The sequence below is a fragment of the Rhinoderma darwinii genome, chromosome 4, assembly GCF_050947455.1.
Source record: "Rhinoderma darwinii isolate aRhiDar2 chromosome 4, aRhiDar2.hap1, whole genome shotgun sequence".
NCBI lineage: Eukaryota > Metazoa > Chordata > Amphibia > Anura > Rhinodermatidae > Rhinoderma > Rhinoderma darwinii.
Genome location: NC_134690.1, coordinates 348,739,984 through 348,762,225, shown reverse-complemented (window position 1 = coordinate 348,762,225; position 22,242 = coordinate 348,739,984). Strand labels below are relative to the sequence as shown.

The window sequence follows — 22,242 nt, the reverse complement described above, 5'->3', positions numbered from 1 at the left end:
TCTGCTTCCGATTTTTCGGCCGAAAATAAGCCGTGTGAGCATACCCTCAAGAGACGCACGCCTCTTAATAAATTTGTTGCAACTTTGGCTGCCCATGTGCCACTGAGAGAAATCTATAGCAGTATGGCACTGGCGTAGATTTTTGGCATACATTATAGCAAATGCATTGGGCCATGCCCCTTTTACTAATAATCTGCACACTTTTTAGAAAAGTGGTGATCGCATCGGAAATGGGCCAAAAGTCACAATATTTTGGGTTAAATATTTGCAACTTATGAGCAGTTTGCGACTTTTCTACGCAAGAAAACTGGCGTAGAAAAGTTGATATGTTAATAAAACTGGTTATGCAATTTTCTAATATAATTTAAGACCTGAAATCTCAATGAAGGGCAGCAGCAGTGCCGCCATCACTTGTACTTAGACATACTTTATACAATACATAATGTCAAATATTTGCCCACGGACAGTCTCACACCCTTCATCACTTTTTCAGTCAATAAAATGCATGCCTCTTCTATCCAGTATTATCACTATAACCAAGAGTATTTATGTACTAAAAATGGAGTTTAGAAGTAGCTTGGCGTTTTGCAATTACGATGATGCACAACTTTGGAGGAGATCTTTTTTTATCTTTACTTTTATTCCATAGAAAACTATAAACATTTATGTATTGTAGTTACACTGCAGGTAAAAACGTCAGCATGAACAAAAGACTCAGGAGAAAAGTGCATACAATAAAGAATCATAGGAAAGATGAACACCATTCCTTCAGACAGGAAGAACACAACTCTGCTTGCCGAGAGTTGGCCCCACAGGAATCCTTCAGCCATTCTTTAAAGAGGTCATCTGAATCTTTCCTTAGGATAAGAAACTGTCCCAGAAGCAAATAGGCCTGGAAAATAAAAGGAAAAAAAAATTCTTAAAGGGGCATTCCTATTTTAGACATTTATGGCATATCCATAGGATATGCTATAAATGTCTGATAGATGTGGGTCCCACCTATCTCCAGAATGGTTGTCCCCCGACCCTGTCCAGCTTGGTAAGTATGGGGATAAAAGCAAAAAGCACGGCGCCAACATAGTGCAAATAAACAGATGGATAAAAGTATATCGGACATATACAGTAGTGCTCTCACCTGGGAGCGATCAGAACCAGGATTAAAGGAGTTATTTCCAATGTGTGCTGCTGCCAAGACCTAAGTGCGTTGAGCCATCCGGTCACCGCAAGGATAGTGGAGTAGGAGGGAATGAAAAACAGATCTTGTTTCGGCGTCGCTACACTTCAAGTCAAATAAGACCGTGGAATAGATAGTCACGTAACAAAGGAATGATTTATTAATAAAACTGGCTACGCGTTTCAATGCAGAATTAGCATCTGGCCATCATTCCCTCCTACTCAGCTTGGTAAGTAGGCTGCTGACCGCTGCATCCAGGTAGAGAACAAATAGAGAGGTGGCCGAGAGTGGGGTGTAGATGGGAATACCCCTTTAATTTAATATTTTCCATGTAAGCTGAGCTTGTTAACCTATAAAATGGTTAATGTTCTTATAACAATCCTAAATAGCTTTGACATAACTGCACTGTCTCATCTATATATGTGCAATAATGTCAGGACTGATCCGCAGTTACAGCTGGTGAATAATTACACAGCTCACATTGAAATAAAACAGATGTGGGTCCTTCATAGGGCTAATAGAAGGGGTATACTAAGCAGAGTGCCCTGCTCCATTATGCTTATATTGTGCCCTAAAGCTGCCCATGCACATTAGAATAAAGGGGTTGGCCATTTTATAATATAAAGGGCTAAAACTTATATTAATTTAAATACGTTGCCAAATCCAATTTGCATCCACCACTAGAGCCACTGTAAACCCCAGAGGCTCACAGTTTCCTTGTCCATGTCACGTCACAGAGTAGCACCTGCACAGAATAAAGCAGAGGTAGAGCAGGAGGGAAAATAGGTCATGGGGATATATTAGGTGCCTGGCTTATCTTTAGGCCTCGTGCACACCACTGTATTACAGGTGTGTTGTACAGAGACATAATAGGGAAACCAAAGAGTATATTGTACCTTAGTAGGCATTAGAATTCATATGAAACCGACAAAATAAAATTGTGATGCTCTATCACATGCCGTTTCTCCAACATATGGTACCCAACAGAGCAAACACCAGCACAGAGAGTCCCTGCAGCTCCATGATAAGCAGCAGGACACTCCGTGCCGCCGTACAGCCTCCTGCACATGGCTCAGCCGCGTGTATGAGGCCTAATTCTCCACAAGTGCTGTACTAGAGCGTACGTGATGTGTATTCAGAATCCTGACACTTAGCTAATATAATCCCGATACTACAGCACAGCAAGCGTAATCTCGCGAAATTACGCTGTAAACTGTCATTTCAAACGAGATTACGCTTGCTATGCTGTAGTGTCGGGATTCTGTCTTGATGCAGTAATAGTAATAATAATAATCTTTATTTATATAGCGCCAACATATTACGCAGCACTTTACAATTTAGAGGGGACATGAAACAAACAATATCAGACATTACATAGTAACAAAGTTCATTTACAATTCAAAACTGGAGAGTGAGGACCCTGCTCGCAAGAGCTTACAATCTATGAGGACATAATAGACACAAAGTGTAACAGTGTTTGTTCTGTACAATGGTCCGGCCATTTTTATACACATGCGGTGGTAACATAAAGCTGCATGAGCCGGTCACCAGCCAGTATCCGTGTATGACGGACATGAAGAGAAGGAGTGTGAGGGAATCTTATTCTGATGACTAATCTAAAAGGAGGGCCATGGAAAGGAGTCAGATTAGGGAATGTTATAGTCCTGTCTAAATAGATGTGTTTTCAGGGCACGTTTAAAACTGTGGATATTGGGAATTAATCGGATTGTCTGGGGTAGCGCATTCCAGAGGACGGGTGCAGCACGAGAGAAATCTTGGAGACGGGAGTGGGAGGTTAGGATTATGGAGGATTTTAATCTAAGGTCGTTGGCAGAATGTAGAGCCCGAGTAGGGTGGTAGACAGAGATGAGGGAGGAGATGTAAGGAGGTGCAGCACTGTGGAAAGCTTTGTGGGCGAGAGTAATAAGTTTGAATTTTATTTCGGAAGGGGATGGGCAAACAGTGCAGTGACTGGCACAGATTAGAGGCGTTGGTGTAGCGGTTGGTCATAAAGATGAGCCTGGCTGCTGCATTGAGGATAGATTGGAGAGGGGAGAGTTTAGTGAGGGGAAGACCGACTAGTAATGAGTTACAGTAGTCAAGACGAGAGTGAATCAGAGCAACAATGAGAGTTTTGGCTGTTTCCTCCGTAAGAAAAGAGCGGATTCTGGAGATGTTTTTGAGATGAAAATGACAGGAGCGTGAAAGTGATTGTATGTGAGGAGTAAAGGAAAGATCTGAGTCAAAAATAACCCCGAGACAGCGGGCGTGTTGCTTAGGAGTGATGGTAGTGCCACACACCAAAGATGGAGACATCAGGTTTAGGGAGGTTAGTAGATGGTGGGAACACAAGGAGCTCAGTTTTAGAAAGATTCAGTTTCAGATAGAGAGAGGACATGATGTTAGAGACAGCGGACAGACAATCACTGGTGTTCTGTATTAGAGCAGGGGTGATGTCACGGGAAGAGGTATATAATTGGGTGTCATCAGCGTAGAGATGGTACTGGAAGCCAAATCTGCTGATGGTTTGTCCAATAGGAGCTGTGTAGAGAGAAAAGAGCAGCGGACCTAGGACTGATCCCTGAGGAACCCCGATAGCAAGGGGAAAAGGAGAAGAAGTGGAACCAGCAAATGACACACTGAACGAGCGGTCAGAGAGATAGGAGGAAAACCAAGAGAGAGCCGCATCCTTGAGGCCAATAGAGTGGAGCATGTTAAGTAGAAGTTTGTGGTCTACAGTGTCAAAGGCTGCAGAGAGATCCAAAAGAATAAGGAGAGAGGATTTACCGTCCGATTTAGCCACCAAGAGATCATTTGAGACTTTAGTAAGGGCAGTTTCTGTGGAGTGTAGAGTGCGGAAACCAGATTGTAAGGGGTCAAGAATGGAGTTAGCAGAGAGATAGCAGATAAGGCGAGAGTAGACCAAGCGTTCCAGGAGTTTGGAGATGAAGGGCAGATTAGAGACTGGTCGGTAGTTAGCAGCGCTGGATGGGTCAAGAGATGGTCTGGAGGAGGTGTGAGGGGACAGGATTACTAGGGCAGGTAGTAGGACGAGAAGAAGAGAGGAGCCTCGAGACTTCTTATTCAGTTATTAGGTCAAATGCTCAGAGTGAAGAAGAGGGAGTGCGGGAGGGAAGGGGATCGATGTTACTAGGGGACTGGGAGATAATATCATGCCGGATGTTGTCAATTTTAACTTTAAAATAAGTGTCCAGGTCTTCAGCACTGAGATCTGTGATTGGCGTCTGCACTTTAGGACTAAGGAGGGAGTGAAATGTATCAAAGAGGCGTTTTGGATTATTAGATAGTGTGGAGATGAGAGAAGTGAAATAGACTTGTTTGGCTCGGTGAAGGGCAGAGTTGTAAGTTTTGAGCATAAATTTGTAATGGAGGAAATCTGCATCCAAATGCGATTTTCTCCACAGTCGTTCGGCACATCTCAAGCACCGCTGAAGAAAGCGGGATTGAGGCGTGTGCCAGGGTTGTCGTCGTCTTTGTCGGGTGGTTCAGAGTGTAGGGGGGGCTGCTTCATCCAATGCATTTTTGAGAGTGTTATTATAAAGTTTGGCAGCCAGATTGGGACAGGAGAGGGAAGAGATAGGGGACAATGAGGACTGTAGAATGTCTATGAGTTTCACAGTGTTAATGGCATGTAGATTTTTGTATGTCTGATACGTAGGGATGACCTGAGGAGGCAGAGAATATTTGATAGTAAAGGAGAGAAGATTGTGGTCAGAAAGCGGGAGAGGAGAGTTAGTAAAGTCAGAAACTGAGCAGAGCCGGAAGAAGACCAGGTCAAGTGAATGCCCGTCCTCATGTGTAGGAGAGTTGGTAAGTTGTGACAAACCTAGGGACGAGGTTAAAGATAGAAACTGGGAGGCAGATGAGGAGATTGGGTTATCAATGGGGATGTTGAAGTCACCCATGATGAGAGTGGGTGTTTCAGAGGATAGAAACTGTGGAAGCCAGGCAGCAAAATGATCCAGGAATTGGCGGGGTGAGCCCGGTGGGCGGTAGACAACTGCCACTCGGAGGGAAAAAGGGTGAGAGTCTGAGGGTGTGGACTTCAAAAGAGGGAAATGTGAGTGAGGGGACCGGGGGAATGACCTGAAAAGTGCAGTGTGGAAAAAGAAGTATACCTACTCCTCCACCCTGCCTGTTCTCAGGTCTGGGGGCATGAGAGAAGTAGAGACCATCATAAGATAGAGCAGCAGGGGAAGCAGTGTCAGACAGGTGTAGCCATGTTTCTGTAAGAGCCAGAAGGTTGAGAGAGTTAGAAAGGAAAAAGTCATGAATAAAAGTGAGTTTGTTGCACACGGACCGAGAGTTCCAGAGAGCACAGTTAAAAAAGACAGGAGAAGACGTACAAGGAATGGTAAGAAGATTTGCAGGGTTTCTATGTGTGACAGGTAAGTGGTTGAGCTTGGCAGAAGAAAAGGGAGGACCAGGGTTGGGAGAGATGTCCCCTGCAGCGAGTAGCAGGAGAATGGAAAGAGACAGCAGATGGTTATGTGATTTATGAGAGTGATTTTTATGTTGGGCAGTGGGATGAGATGGGTTAAGTTGATTGAAGAAAGTGAATAGTGAATGGGAGCTGTACATGGGCGAGGCAAGGAGAGAGGGACTGATGTGGACTGTTTTTTGGCAAGGCTTAAATTGGCGATAGGATTGTAAACCAAGAGCAGCTATAATGCTGAGAGCAGTAGCAAGCATGTTTGTTTGTAAACAGATAGTTTGAAATCTAATAATTAGAGCATGTGATAGTTTGTTGGTTTCATTGAACAGATTACATTTGTATTACCTTATCAAAGCCTAGGTCTTCTAATTTACCACCAAGAACTTCTCCAATACCGGACAAAGTTGTAATTGGCTTGTCACCCATGGGCTCAGAGACAAAGTCTCGATGCTTCTGTGACGTGTGAGACATCTTTTCTGCAAAAACCACAAGTAGAAACAAGGATTACTCAAATTTATCAAAGCTAAACCGGACGTTCCCAGATCATTCCATGCTAGTAGCGAATAGGCAAATCTCCCCTTTTCTGTGGTTTCACAAGATTATACTGTACATGGTTACTATACCAATATGCGGTATCATTCATAGGAACTATAGTTCTCCCCCACACATATAATACACAAGCCTTGATTGTCCGTATTATCAGCACAGCAAGTTCATCGTAGATATTTTTGTGGTTGAGGGTATGTTCACACGCTAAACAAAAAACAGCTGTAAAATACGGAGCGGTTTCCAAGGGAAAACAGGCTCTAATTTTTAGCAGTTTTTTATGTATCAGGTGTTTTTTGCTGCGTTTTTGGAGCAGTTTTTCCATTGACCCAATTAAAACCGGCTCTAAAAATGGCTCAAGAAGCGACGTGTACCTTTTTACGAGGCGGTTTTTTATGGGCCGTTTTTTCAAACGGCCGCGTAAAAAAACCGCTCCGTCAGAACGAACCGCCGTTGAAATCAATGGGCCGATGTTTGGAGGCGTTCAGCCTCCGTATTTTTAGCAGTTTTTCGGGGTGTTAACAGCCCAAAAAACGGCTGAAAATAGGCCGTGTGAACATACCCTGAGATATGCACAAATAGAGGGGGATGGTAAACCAGAACTGCAGTTCCTGGAACAGCTTTAAAACATGTGACCGCTGATTATTGCAAAAATTCCCTGAGACAAGATGCGGAAACACACCTCTGGTGCTTCTTATCTCTCTCCTTGTTAGGGTATGTGAACACGCTTACTAAAAAACGCCTGAAAATACGGAGCGGTTCTCAAGGGAAAACATCTGATTTTCAGAAGTTTTATAAGCAAACTCGCGTTTTTTACGGCCGTTTTTGGAGCTGTTTTTCTATTGTCAATGAAAAACGGCTCTAAAAACAGCTCAAGAAGTGACATGCACTTTTTACTTCAGACGTTTTTTCAAAACGGCCACATAAAAATATGTCCCGTCGGAACAGAACGCCGTATTTCCCATTAAAATCAATGGGCAGATGTTTGGAGGGCAGAGGTTTGCTTCCAAATTTCAGATGTCTTTTGGCCGTTTACGGCCCGAAAAACGGCCAAAAATAAGTCGTGTGAACATAGCCTTAAAAAGAAAAGAAAAAAAAGCATATTTGGCTTTTTTTTTATGGTGGAGTCAGTACTGATAGCTGCCCATACTTAAAGGGGTTTTCCCATGAAAGACATTTATGACATAACCACAGGATATGTCATAAATGTCAGATAGATGCACGTCCCAGCTCTGGTACCCGCACCTATCTCCAGAAAGGGACCCCTAAACCCTGTTCAGCCGCTGTGTGTTGCGGCTGAATGTGGCGTTTTTCGACCATGAAAATTTTTATATGGTTGTGAGTTACGTAAACAGCGTAACTCATGGAGCTACAATGTTGACTTAAGTCCAATAGTAGTGAATGACAGCTACAGAAGCAGTGTAGCATGTGAGCTACACTGTTTTCGTAACTACCATTAAGTTCTATGAGACTTACGTAAACAGCGTAGCTCCGCGGTTTACGTAACTCACGACCATTTAACGTTTTTCATGGTCAGAAAACACCTCATTCAGCCGCAACACACAGCGGCTGAACGGGGTTTAGGAGTCCCTTTCTGGAGATAGGTGCAGGTCCCACAGCTGGGACCCATATCTATCTGACATTTATGACATATCCTGTAGATGTTTCTTAAAGAGGCTCTGTCACCAGATTTTGCAACCCCTATCTGCTATTGCAGCAGATAGGCGCTGCAATGTAGATTACAGTAACGTTTTTATTTTTAAAAAACGAGCATTTTTGGCCAAGTTATGACCATTTTTGTAGTTATGCAAATGAGGCTTGCAAAAGTCCAAGTGGGTGTGTTTAAAAGTAAAAGTCCAAGTGGGCGTGTATTATGTGCGTACATCGGGGCGTTTTTAATACTTTTACTAGCTGGGCGCTCTGAAGAGAAGTAACATCCTCTTCTCTTCAGAACGCCCAGCTTCTGACAGTGCAGATCTGTGACGTCACTCACAGGTCCTGCATCGTGACGGCCACATCGGCACCAGAGGCTACAGTTGATTCTGCAGCAGCATCAGCGTTTGCAGGTAAGATCGACTTACCTGCAAACGCTGATGCTGCTGCAGAATCAACTGTAGCCTCTGGTGCCGATGTGGCCGTCACGATGCAGGACCTGTGAGTGACGTCACAGATCTGCACTGTCAGAAGCTGGGCGTTCTGAAGAGAAGAGGATGTTACTTCTCTTCAGAGCGCCCAGCTAGTAAAAGTATTAAAAACGCCCCGATGTACGCACATAATACACGCCCACTTGGACTTTTACTTTTAAACACACCCACTTGGACTTTTGCAAGCCTCATTTGCATAACTACCAAAATGGTCATAACTTGGCCAAAAATGCTCGTTTTTTAAAAATAAAAACGTTACTGTAATCTACATTGCAGCGCCTATCTGCTGCAATAGCAGATAGGGGTTGCAAAATCTGGTGACAGAGCCTCTTTAAATGTCCCTCGTGGGAAAACCCCTTTAACAGTAGTAGTGTAGCTTGCACCTGAAATAATGCTTTTAACTGTAGGGACTAGTAAGAAATTAGGAATTACTCCTTACTGGTAATTGGATTTCCTAGAAGTCCATGACAGTGAACTGAGTGTGAACTCAGAGGTTGAAAACGTTCCCCCACCTCTTCCTCCAGTGTGTATTAAAGAACCATGCAGAATCACAAAAGATGCTAATAAGATAAGCAATTTAAGGGATTTATATAAGTGCTGTGGATGGAGGACTTCGAGGAAATCCAATTACTGGTACAGAGTAATTCCTTATTTCCCCTGGACATCCCCACGACAGGACTAGCAAAAAAAATGTCAACGAAAACTTAGGGTGGGACAATATGGTTTGTCACAGTAAAACAAATTTTGCACCTTCAGTGTTCACACCTTTGCATGCGGCGTAAATAAAATGGTACAAACCCACAAAATCTATTTTAATTCAAGGCTGTAATGCAAAACAGAGAAAATACTTTTGCAAGGCACTGTAATTTGAGGTCTTGAGAACGATGAAAGGAACTACCTTCGGTGGAAAGGTCAGATCCAGTCTTATAAACATTAGATGAATGTTGGCCGAACCCGCTGATTTTGGCCAATAGCTATCTAAAGTGTATGGCCAACTTTAGAATGATCTTAATATCTAGGATATTTATATCCTGCAGACTCTTCTGGTGGAATAAATTGCTACCAGGAACACTGTTTTTCAGGAAAGGTGGCATAGGGTATAGACTCCAGAGGTTCAAAGGGCTGTTGGGAAAAAGCTGAGAGAACCAAATTTAATTCCAAGGAGAAACTCTATCCTTGAGGAACAGTCTTATTCCACGAGAAGCATTTGCAAACTTTTGATCTGTCCAATTTTATATCATAAGTGTAATTACAAGCAGGAATCTGGACTTTTATGGCACTGGACAGGGGACCTTTAGGATGCCCAGAAACTCTGATGCAACCACACCAGTTTTGAAAGTTCTACAGAACGAATAGATCTTAGATGTGACGTCTTTATGGACATGCCTCAATGGTGGTAAGTTTCTTCCTCTCAGGATCCAGTCTGTTAGTCATAGACTTCCTGGATCTAGATGAAGGAAGGGCCCTTGAGACAAATAGGTTTTTACTTTACTGAGGAGGCAGAGGAGACTGAACGTATAGTTGTTTAAGTCTAAACCACCCTCAGCGAGGCCAATAAGGCTGGGTTCACACGACCATGTTACGTCCGTAATGGACGGAACGTATTTCGGCCGCAAGTCCCGGACCGAACACACTGCAGGGAGCCGGGCTCCTAGCATCATAGTTATGTACGATGCTAGGAGTCCCTGCCTCGCTGCAGGACAACTGTCCCGTACTGTAATCATGTTTTCAGTACGGGACAGTAGTTCCACGGAGAGGCAGGGACTCCTCGCATCGTACATAACTATGATGCTAGGAGCCCGGCTCCCTGCAGTGTGTTCGGTCCGGGACTTGCGGCCGAAATACGTTCCGTCCATTACGGACGTAACATGGTCGTGTGAACCCAGCCTAAGAAGTTTCTAGAATCTGAGACTTGGGTTCCTTCAGAAGTTTCTGCAACAACTTTGGAATGATAGCCAATGGGGGTAAAAACATGAGTGCATGGGTCCGAGGATGGGCTAGAGCATTTACTTTCGCAACCCCCTTCTTGTGGTTTAAGGAAAAGAAAAACCTGACACTTTGTTTTCTTTCTGAGGCATAGAGATCCACTTAAGGCATAACCCACTGATCTACAATTGCTTTCAATGCTCTTAGACAACACCAAGAGGGATCTTATTTTGTACCCACCTGTCGTGAAATAAGGGATACTGCTGTGATATTGTCAGAGAGAACTCAAATGATTCCCTCTCAGGAGATAACCTGCCTCTTTCAAAGCTCTACATGTTTCTAGGAGTTGTTTGAAGACGCGTATTTCAGCTCTGCAGCCCATCTTCCCTGAAATAAAAGTTCCATGACATGAGCCCCCCCATCCCCATGTATTTGAAACAGTGGTAATGGTAATGTCAGGTGCTGGATTCCACAAAATTCCTTGCTTACGTTATATGTACCTGTCTACCAGGTTAGGGACTTTGCTTCTAGAGGGACTAATGTCCTGCAGTCCTAGGAATTTGGGGACTTGTCCCAAATGGACAGGACATTCTGTTAAAGGGCTCTGAAGTGAGCTTGTGCCCAAGCAAAAGCCTGGATACAATGTGACATAAGGCCCAGGACTGCCATAATTTTTCTTTAGCCAGAATAAAGATATTTTTCTCTTTGCCAGGTATCTTATTTGTGAAAGAGAAAATATCTTTTTTCCAAGTTCAACAGGATTCCCAAGAAAATCTTGTGACACGATGGGATCAGAGCAGACTTTCTTGTCTATAATCTACCCTAACTTCTTGAAGCAGAACTCTAATTGCCTGAATATCGTCCACAATCTTGAGAAAATGGTCCAGATACAATATAGTGGTCCCTTAACATTCAATATTAATTGGTTCTGGGATGACCATTGTATGTTGAAACCATAACCCAATGGAAAACTGGTAATTGGTTCAGAAGCCCCCAAAATGGCCACCCAAAACGATAAAAAAGTGGGATTGAAAACAAACAAGCACAAAATACAAATAAAGTTTGTATTGTAAGTACTATATTAATTGGTTCCGGGCGACGATTGAAATTGAAAATATTGTAACTTGAGACCATAACTGGTTCCAAACCCCCAAAATGTCAACCGCATAAGAAAAAAAATAATGATGATGTAATGACGGGGGTGGGGAGACAGACAAGTGAGCCCTAAAATAGCCCACCACTCAGTCCCTGCCTACTTGCAACGACCCGCCCTAGGCGACGGGGTACAACTGGGCGACGGTCCCTACGCTCAATAAGTGCTTGACAGACAAACAGACAAGGGTACACAGAGCTAGGGGGAGAAAGGGGCAGTTGCCCACGGCAAAACCGTGAGCAACAAGAGAAGTGAACAAGCCGAGTCAAACCAGGAGAGTACGAGGTGCCAAACGCAGAGAAGGAGAGTAGTCAGCAAGCCGGGGTCAATATGAAGCAAGGACAATGGTGCAAGAAGCTGCAGCAGGGCCAGGAAACCAAACGAGAAGAATCACAAGCAAAGGAGGAACAGGAAAGGCAGGTATAAATAGACAGTGGGCGGGAGCTAGCTCCATCTGGCCAGGCTGTGAGAGGTTCTCCCACTCCTAAGCCTGCCACCCTGAGTGGTGGAAGATGGAGTCAGTCTCACAGACATAGAAGCAGGTGCAGACTGATTATCTATGGGCGTTAACCCCGAAGCTGTGCCTGGCAGATCCTTTACAGATGATTTAGCAGATAACTAATACAGATGAATGTACTGTAGAGAGGCTCTACTAGACAGCCAATCAGGTTATGCACTGCATTACAACAGGTGTTTTACCAGTAAAATGCCCAAGCTAATTGGCTGGATCTTCCAGCCAATCACACGCGCCCGAGATCCAGACCTTTTGTGGCATTGTATGTTGAATGTGGTTTCCAGTTACAATGGCCCAGGAAAGACCATTGTATGTTGAAAATATTGTAACCTTAGGCCATTGTAACTTGAGGGACCACTATTATATTTGGCTCTGGATTCTTAATGGTGCCACTATCTCTACTACCACTTTCATAAATATTCTTTGGGCAGAGGCAAGGCTGAAGGAAATACATATTAACTGAAAGGGATGAGGTTCTGTTGTGTACAGTCACTGCAAATCTGTGTATTTGTTACACCGGGATGAACTGGAAGATAATACACATCCTGTAGGTCTACCATCACTAGGAGAGCATTTCTCTTGATCAGAAGAATGGCTGAACCGATGGTCTTTACCTTGAACTTCTTATAAGTTATGAATTTGTTCAGATATTTTAGGTTTACAACGACTGCGATCTATTGGGTTTTTTCAACAAGAATAACTGCAAATAATTGTCTTGTCCGATCTCTAAATGGGGAACCTCTTCAATTGAACCCAGGTAAAGTCTCATCTTGATTACATTCTTATGAACAGGAAAACCTCTATTCCTTGTTCCTAGTCCTCCGAACAGATCATCCCAGATGGTCCAAGCTTGGTTACTTTCTTCAATATTCATTGTACTTCTGATGGCTTTAAATGTGCACATTTTCTGTTGAGACAAGATGTTACTTTCTTCTTCTGAAGACAAGTCCTCTGCTAATTCCAACTTGAAAGCGACCTGTTTATGTCAGAGTACAAAGAAAAAGAGCGTGGCGTTTGTTCAGTTTCTTTGGTTTCAAACTGCCATTTAAACCAGGAGTCTTCTCATGCTAGTTTTGCAGCTATTTGTATAGCTGTACACACCTGCCAGCTGCTTCTTGTATGAATCGAATACTGCTAAGCACAAATGCCACCTTTCCCATTCTGCTTTTGTGGGGTCTTTTGTCCCTAAATACATAAACTAGACTTGCAACAGGAATGTAGACCACTGTGAGGGTTCAGCCCACTGGGACAGGAGCAGAAAGAGAATACCTGAAAGTAGAGAGGGGATGCAAGCTTATGTCTCCATGCAGTGGCATTTGGAGAGCCAGTATATAGTGCCCAGGAAGTGGCAGTTGGAGAGCCAGCGTGTGGTGGCTTGCCATTGAGCCAAAATATACCAAGAAATGGTCCTTGTACAAAGTCTGCATGTTCCCCAATTCCTAGGAGGTTCTTACCAGTCACAGAGAGACAGAATGTGACGTATTCAGTTTTTGGATTACAATTGTTATACCAAATTCTATCGATTACAGATGTTGTTTCTTACCAATCTCTGTGAATTATAAATGTTAATCACTAATAAACCCTGCAGACTATCCATACAGTGCTCCACTAAGCATCAAAATTGACAAAACTCTTCTATTGTCAAGTTAAGTTGTGAAATGTTTAGGTGTTTTAGGAAATTGTTTTCATGTTTTAACACTTCAAGTCCACAGCTATCCACTTATTGAGAACTACAGGGGAAAATTTCTCAGTGCCAGTAATTTATTTGACGTTTCCTTCCTACTCAAAACTGCTGCGTGCCTTTTCCACATTAACTTACTACTTTTTTTTTGTGGGGGGGGGGGGTATTGCCGCTGACAATCCAAACTAATTCCTGGGCATGGGACAGTGCGACACTGCCAGTTCAGGGCTAAGATCCTTGTCTAAGTCAGCTATATTCTTTAGACACCACCTCCAGCTGACAAACACACATAGACCAGCTTAGCTGGGTCCGGGGAGCTTCTAGGCCGAGTTCAAACAGAGTTCTTTCGCACTGATTTTGACGTGGAAACCACACCAAAAAGTGTCTGAATGTGACCCCGATAGATTTCAATGGGAGCAGGAGTTTTTTTTCCCGGGCGGCTTTTATCTGCTCATAGGAAAAAAAAGGTATGTCCTTTTGTACTGCGGCTCCACCTTTGACCTCCCCATGAAATCAATTGGAGGCAGAAAAAAAACTATGATAAAAAATTATGTTGCGCCCTGGAATACTGTTTAGTTGTTAGGTTGTAATTTTCCTAAGATCGTATGATCGTATATCAACAGTGTAATGCATAATATTTTGCAACTTTTATGTACGGCCATGTCGGCCTCACTGTTTTCTATGATTTACAAAAACTTTGAATAAAGATTGAAATTTAAAAAAAAAAAAAATTATGTTGCCACTGCCCTCCTCTGCATGCAGCAGTGAGCAGTCCTGGATCCTTTTTCTTTCTGCTGCCTGCACAACCCTCTGTGGAGGCACTGCAGGAAGCGCAGCAGGGACACCACAAGCAACACCCAATGCAGGCTCTGAGGAAGCGGCCATCCCCCACAGATAATCCTAGTCCAGTGAGCCCGAGCTGCATATGCTGGAAGGACACAGCCCATGCCAGCTTCGTCCCTGGCAGCCTGGCGTTAACTTGCAGCACGTACTACATGCTGAATTAAAAGAGGACACGCCGCTAGAAACAGGGACCCCCACAAAAACCTCAAGAGAACCGCGTTCTGAAGGGACTGGAATACACTAGAGGAAGGAATCTGGAAGAGCATTTTCAACTTTGTGTTTTTCTCTCTCTAGAGTCTGAGCTCACACTCTGTTGGTGCGGTCATAGGGCTGCCCAGAGGGGGAAAGAAAAAAAAAAATATATATATTAGGAAATTCACAGTTCCACAATATGGAGACATGTATCCACCAAATGTTTGAACAATCCTGCTATGTATTTAAAAACAGTTGTATGTGACTTGTCCATATTTATCAAATAGATGAGACATTTTGTAGAGACACCTAAACGTTTTCCCCTCTAGATACTATATTGATTCGATATACCATAAATGGCTGATTGGGGTCCTGACAGCTAGGTCCCTCATAAATTGCTAAAAGTAAGGGGTAGCAGCTCCCTTCTGAGCACCGCACATTGACTGTAATGGCCTCTTTCATACATCTGTATTTGGTCAGTATCTTATATCAGTATTTGTAACCCACACCCGGGGATGGGACCAAAAAATAGAAAAGGGGCAATTCTTTCTATTATACTTTCTCTGCAGGTCCCACTCCTGGTTTTGGTTTACAAACTGAAGCGACATACTGCAGTGAGAGAGTGAACGTAGGGTAGGTGCATACGCAGCAGATTTGTTGCATACATTTCTGCAACTGAAAAATCCATTACATACATCTAAATAGTTATTTCTGCAGCGCGTGCATGGATTTGTGTAAGCCTCATTCTGATGAATGGGACACTGGTATAAAATGTCTGCAACACATCTGATGCCACTTTGCACTAGTGATTGCTGGTGGTGCCACATGCGGACGATCCACATGAATGGTAGATCATGTAATAAATGGACAAGCCAGGTCTGCCAAAGCAAGAGCTTTTCTTTCTGAGAATCTTTCCACTCTGGCTAAAAGTAGGGGACCCCAATCTATGACTTTCTTGTGCCCTAACTGAAGAGAACCCCCTTAAAGATCTGCTACCCAAGTTAGTGTGTACACCCACTAAACAGACCCCTGATTTAGGGTGATCTTTGGCACACCATAAGATGATTAAAAGGGGTTTCCCAATCTCAAGAGTGTTGGCATATTGCAAAGATCCAGAGAATAGGGAGGCTGCAGCACCTTGTGCCCATCAAAGGGGGCCGGTTGAGCTAAACCAGTGTTGCAGTGCCCTTATTTTCAGGATCTTTGGGGTCAGACCCCTAATCAGAATTCAAAGGCATATACTTGCAAGATGCCATCACCTTAAGACATGGAAATAACCCTTTAAGGGACACAAAGAGGGCAGACAGGGCAGCAAGCTCTGTTTGCATAAGCTCTTTCTGAATGAATGGACGAGTTCTAAAAATTGTGACCCTTGACCATTTATCAGGTGCACCATATAGATGACTTATCAGGACAGGCAATTTAGTTTACAACGTATGTTACAATGTGAATATGGTTCCAGGTTTATCAATGCATCTTTCAATCACAGGCAAAACATCAAGACGCGTACAGCAAAATTAAAAAATCATTACTACATGAAGACACTAAGGGAACTACATTGACAATCTGTCCAGCAGGGGGCAGTGTAATATGCACTTATAAATACTGCCAACCGTGCCATCTACAAAACAGTATCTCTGAGCCGTGTCATATCAAGTTGCCCGCAGAATAAGAGAGAGATCTGCCCGTGACACCACAAAACGCCGAGCAGCGGCTACCTGAAGTTCTGCACCGAGCAAGCAGGTAACGCGCATGGGATCATCTACGCCCCGCCCCCTTTTGCTCATATTTAAGCTCCGCTTCGTGACGTCATTAAAGAGGAAGCTAATGGAACGCAACCTAGACTTGCGCGGGAAATGTGTCTGGCATCTGTTCCTGCACACAAGAAGTGTTGTCATAGGCTGTTATTTGGCGTTCTATGTGTTAAACTTTGTAAGATGGGTCCAGCAACATGAGCTATAACCATAAATTTAGGCAGGGATATTTTATTCAATGCTGTATTTTGGATCAAAGCAGGCTAAGCTATGAGGTTGGTTGTCTTAACATATAGATCTCTATGCTGCATAATATAGAGTCTATGTAACAGCAAAAATAAATGATAATACTGTGTGGTATATTTTTATTTTTCTGCTCGTAGAAATCAGTCTGTGCACCACTGTTTAGGGCTCATTCACACTGGCACGGAGCCTTTATTGCAGTGCACAGAGCCTGTTACTGTGCCTTTAGTATGGAGACTTAGGGTATGTTCACACGCACTGTTTTCAGACGTAATTCGGGCATTTTACGCCTCGAATTACGCCTGAAAAAACAGCTCCATTACGCCTACAAACATCTGCCTATTGCTTTCAATAGGTTTTACGATGTTCTGTTCCCACGAGGTGTAATTTTCTGCGTCGCTGTCAAAAGATGGCGCGTAAAAAGACATGTCACTTCTTGGGACGTTTCTGGAGCCGTTTTTCACTGACTCCATTGAAAAACAGCTCCAATAACGTCCGTAAATTACGCAGCGAAAAACGTGAGTTGTTAAAAAAAAGTCTGAAAATCAGGAACTGTAAAACAGCTCTGTAATTTCAGACGTATTTTGCTACTGCGTGTGAACATACCCTAACGTGCATAGCCGTACACTTCCGTATGTCGCGCAACAGTAGATCAAGAAATGAAGGGAAAAATAAAACCACTTCCTTCATTTCTTTTTCTAAACATCAATTTAGCGACTGTTGGGTGACTGTAGCGGCAACCTGCGGGTTGCAATGTGGCCATAGTTACATTACGCGTGATGCACGCAGAGTCACACAGCGATCTATGACCATGTGACCTATGTCCCGGTCAAAGTCGCAGTGTAGCCTAAATCTAGGAGGGCTAAAAAAAAATATTATATTGAGCCAATGCAGTCAAACACTTGTCATCTCACCAGTGCAGCAATAGTTGCATGAAGTTGTGAAAAGCAAGGAAGTTTCCATGACACAGGAGCCATCTGGTTAAACGACCTTTGCTCTACTTAATGGAACAGCAATACAGTGGTGTAACTATATTAAATGGAGCCTATATAATAAACTACATGGGCCCCTGTTAGGCTGGGTTCACACGATCATGTTACGTCCGTAATGGACGGAACGTATTTCGGCCGCAAATCCCGGACTGAACACACTGCAGGGAGCCGGGCTCCTAGCATCATAGTTATGTACGACGCTAGGAGTCCCTTTCGTCAAAGAATGCTCCATTTGCAGCAATTACAGCATTGCAGACCTTTGGCATTCTAGCTGTTCATTTTCTGAGGTAATCGGGAGAAATTTCACCCCATGCTTCCAGAAGCCCCTCCCACAAGTTGGATTGGCTTGATGGGCACTTCTTTTTTTTTTTTAAATATCCTTTTTATTATCAGTTTTCACATTTTCTTACAAACATTTCACGTAAAAGTTACATCATGAGTGCGCAGCACTCAACTGTCATGGGATTAACTTTGAATTAAATTCAACATAACACATAAACATATAAACATATAAACATGGCATAATTGTCTATCTTCAGATGGACCGAAAGCATGACTTCCCCCAACCCCGACACGACCTAGGTCATTAATAAGTTTCTACTCATCCTTTTTCCCCCAGCTGATTCAGAGTTGCAACCCCCCTAAAGTGCCTGCCAAGAGCTGTGTACAATACCACTTTGTGTACTGGAAGGGCCTAACAATTTCCGCTATTTCGGCTGCTGTACATTGCGATTCTATGAATGTTTGCCACTTATCAAATAGCTTCTTGGTTCCCGTTTCCTTCCGCCTTTCCACCTCCACCCTCTCAAGAACCAATAACTGTTTTAGCCGCGACACAATCATTTCTAATCCCGGCATGTCTGCCTCTAGCCATTTACTCAGGAGGCATCTCAAGGCTACCAGTAGAACCGTGTGCACCAGCACGGGAGGTGATCTCACTCCTCTAACACCCTCTTCCTCTGGCGGCCGCGCCTGATGGAATAGTAGCGCTTGCAGCGTCATTGGGAGATTCGTTTTCCAATGGTCCTCAATATATTTCTGTACCATCCCCCAAAATCGTTTCGTATGTACACACCCCCACACTCCATGCCACAAATTCGTCATTGGTGTATTGCACTTGGGACAACTTGTAATGCGGTCAGGGAAAGATTGTGAAGGCAGAATATTAAAGCCATATATAGCTGCATGCATCAACTTAAAATAGGTTTCCCTCCAGCTCTCATTTATCACACTCTTCCGTACCGTCTCCCAACCCCCCAGTATGATCTCTCCTATACCTGGATCCTGAGTCCACCGTTCCCAGCTTTTAAAACTAATCCTTGATTGCGGCCGTACAAAACCATCTCTCAATGCTCCATACAGACCCGAAATGGTCGCCCGCCCAGTTGTTGGACCCATGACCTCATCCAGAGTGTGCGAGGTAGCTTCCTTACTCAAATCCCTGAGCCTGGAGGTGCAAAATGCTCGTACCTGAAGTACTTGCAAAAAATTGACCCTCCCTGCTATGTGTCTGAGTTTAGTGGTGATTTCCTCCCCAGTTAACCACCTCTTTTCCTCTGTGTGCATAAGATCCCCTGCATTTCCCATGCCTACCCTCCCCCATGAGGCAATTCCGTCCCCCTTGTCTATTCCCGGTAAAAACTCTGGATGTCCGCTTAACGGTATATATTTCGAGACCAGGTGAGGCAGCCCAAACTGTTTACGTACCACTTTCCAAGCTAGAACTGTATCTCAATACAATGGAGGTTTTGAGACGGCACGGAAGAGAAGCAACTCTACAATGTAACAAAGCTTTTAGGTTCCAGGGTGAGGCATACTCCCCTTCCAGATCTAAGTTGGAATAATTGCTTGTCTCATGAAGCCAATCTACTACATGGCGAAAAAGACAGACCACGTTATAACCCCTGACATTTGGAAAGTTCACACCCCCTTCTTGTTTACCCATCATAAGCTTGGTAAGTGCTATGCGCGGCCTTTTTCCTGCCCATATAAATTTAGTGAATGAAGCCGTCAGTTTCGAGACATCCACATGCTTCAATAATAGAGGAAGTGTTTGAAAGGGGTATAGCAATCTGGGGAAACTAACCATCTTAATCAGATGGCATCTTCCCAGGAGGGACAACGGCAATTGGCCCCATCTAGTGAGTTCCGCTTGTATTTTTTTAATTAACGGGGGATAATTTAGGCCATACAGAGTGTCTGGTGCCCTCCCTATTTTGATACCCAGATAAGTAATGCAGTGCTCAACTGGTGATATCCCGCAACCCAAGGATTGCCAAAAGGTCTTAGGCAATGGCCTGCCCAACTCCAGTAGTTCGCTCTTAGCTATGTTGACTTTATATCCCGAACATTGTCCAAATTCCTGTAAAAATTGAAAAACCTTCCCTAAATGCTCTTGAGGATTCGACATAAAAAGTATGACATCATCAGCGAACAGGGCTAATTTCACTGCACAAGACCCTACTTGAATGCCTCTGAACATATCCGATTCCTCCAGGTATCTAGCCATAGGTTCCAATGCCAGATTGAATAACAGGGGTGATAGGGGGCAACCCTGTCGTGTTCCTTTATGTAATTGGAAGGGATCTGATAGGAACCCTGAGGAGTGAACACATGCTTGCGGGCTATTGTAGACTCCCTTCAGGAAGACCCGGAAGTCTCCCTGAATGTTCATTTTGTCTAGCACCATCCCATGCCATTCCCATTGTATGTTATCAAAGGCTTTCTCTGCGTCTAGCGCTAAAAGTGCCGGCCTGGTACCTGGCTGGGGATCATGCCTTTCTGTTTCTAGCACCGTCAACACCTTGCGTAGATTTGTCACTGCTGCCCTGCCCTTTACAAAACCTACTTGGGACTTTCCCACCAGTATGGGTAGATACATAGCCAGCCGATTGGCCAGAATTTTTGTGAGCAATTTCTGATCTTGGTCTATCAGCGAAATGGGACGGTACGCCCCCGGGTCAAGAGGATTCTTCCCCTTTTTGGGTAGCACCTTTATATGCGCTACTTTAGCCTCTGCTGGTAAAGCCCCCGTGCCTAGTAAAATATTATAGTATGCCACCAAGGTAGGACTGATTTCCTCTCTCAGAGATTTAAAAAACTCCCCTGTGAATCCATCCGGACCCGGGGCCTTTCCGTTAGATAAGGTCTTAATGGCGCTCCAGACTTCCTCTAATGTAATCTCTGCGCTCAAGTGACCATTTTGCTCCTGGGTGAGCCCTGGCAGCTTCACCTTCTCCAAAAATTCCCTCCCTTTTTGGAGATCTATGGGTGTTTCTGAGTAAAGGGCTTGGTAGTACTTACTTAATATGGTATTGATTTTTTTTGGGTCTGAAGTAGGAGTTCCATTTGATTCGTTAAGTGTTGATATGTGCGACGGTGCATACCTCCCTTTTGCTAATCGCGCTAATAATTTGCCCGCTTTATTGCCGAAACGCATTAAATCGGCATCAAATTGCGACCGGTAAATACTCTCTCTTTTGTCTAACCACTGATCAAACTGTCGCTTGGCTTCCCTCCATTCCTCCCCCAATGGCAGTGATGGAGAGTGTAGAAATGCTGTGTATGCACACCGTAATCTGTCGCTCGCTGCCTTGTATCCTTCGGTCGTCTTACGTTTAAGATTAGACATATATTGCATGATTTTTCCTCGTATTACCGCTTTAGCTGTACGCCAATACAATGACGGTTCCGAGTGATGCGATACATTATCCCCATCAAATTCCATGCACCACCCCTTAAGCTTCTGTATAAAGCCCTCATCCTTTGCCAGAAAGGCGGGAAACCTCCAGATAAAATCCGTTCCTCTAGCTACTGTGTCGGCCAAGGTAATGGTAACCGGAGCATGGTCCGAAATGACTAGATCTTCAATTGTCGCTTCACGTAAACGCCGCGATAATGCGTCACTAACTAGCAAGTAATCAATACGCGACCATGACTGATGAACATGGGAGAAATGTGTATATTCCCGCGCATCTGGGTGTAGACTCCTCCACGCATCTAGATGGGCACTTCTTGCGTACCATACGGTCAAGCTGCTCCCACAACAGCTCTATGGGGTTGAGATCTGGTGACTGCGCTGGCCACTCCATTACAGATAGAATACCAGCTGCCTGCTTCTTCCCTAAATAGTTCTTGCATAATTTAGAGGTGTGCTTTGGGTCATTGTCCTGTTGTAGGATGAAATTGGCTCCAATCAAGCGCTGTCCACAGGGTATGGAATGGCGTTTCAAAATGGAGTGATAGCCTTCCTTATTCAAAATCCCTTTTACCTTGTACAAATCTCCCACTTTACCAGCACCAAAGCAACCCCAGACCATCACATTACCTCCACCATACTTGACAGATGGCGTCAGGCACTCTTCCAGCATCTTTTCAGTTGTTCTGCGTCTCACAAATGTTCTGCTGTCTGATCCAAACACCTCAAACTTCGATTCGTCTGTCCATAACACTTTTTTCCAATCTTCCTCTGTCCAATGTCTGTGTGCTTTTGCCCATATTAATCTTTTCCTTTTATTAGCCAGTCTCAGATATGGCTTTTTCTTTGCCACTCTGCCCTGAAGGCCAGCATCCTGGAGTTGCCTCTTCACTGTAGACGTTGACACTGGCGTTTTGCGGGTACTAT

The 22,242-nt window shown here is 43.9% G+C and overlaps 1 protein-coding gene across 1 annotated transcript; it reads right to left on the bottom strand.

Annotated features, from left to right (window-relative positions):
* Positions 1-625: 625 nt before the first annotated feature.
* On the bottom strand, positions 626-16,454 carry LOC142761292 (barrier-to-autointegration factor-like protein). The gene is made up of 3 exons (XM_075864485.1): positions 16,348-16,454; positions 5,976-6,106; positions 626-892 (listed from the first exon to the last, which is right to left on the bottom strand). Exons 2-3 carry the CDS (start codon positions 6,099-6,101, stop codon positions 743-745), a joined length of 276 nt encoding a protein of 91 aa, XP_075720600.1. The 5' UTR covers positions 6,102-6,106; positions 16,348-16,454; the 3' UTR covers positions 626-742.
* Between the last annotated feature and the right edge of the window lie 5,788 nt (positions 16,455-22,242).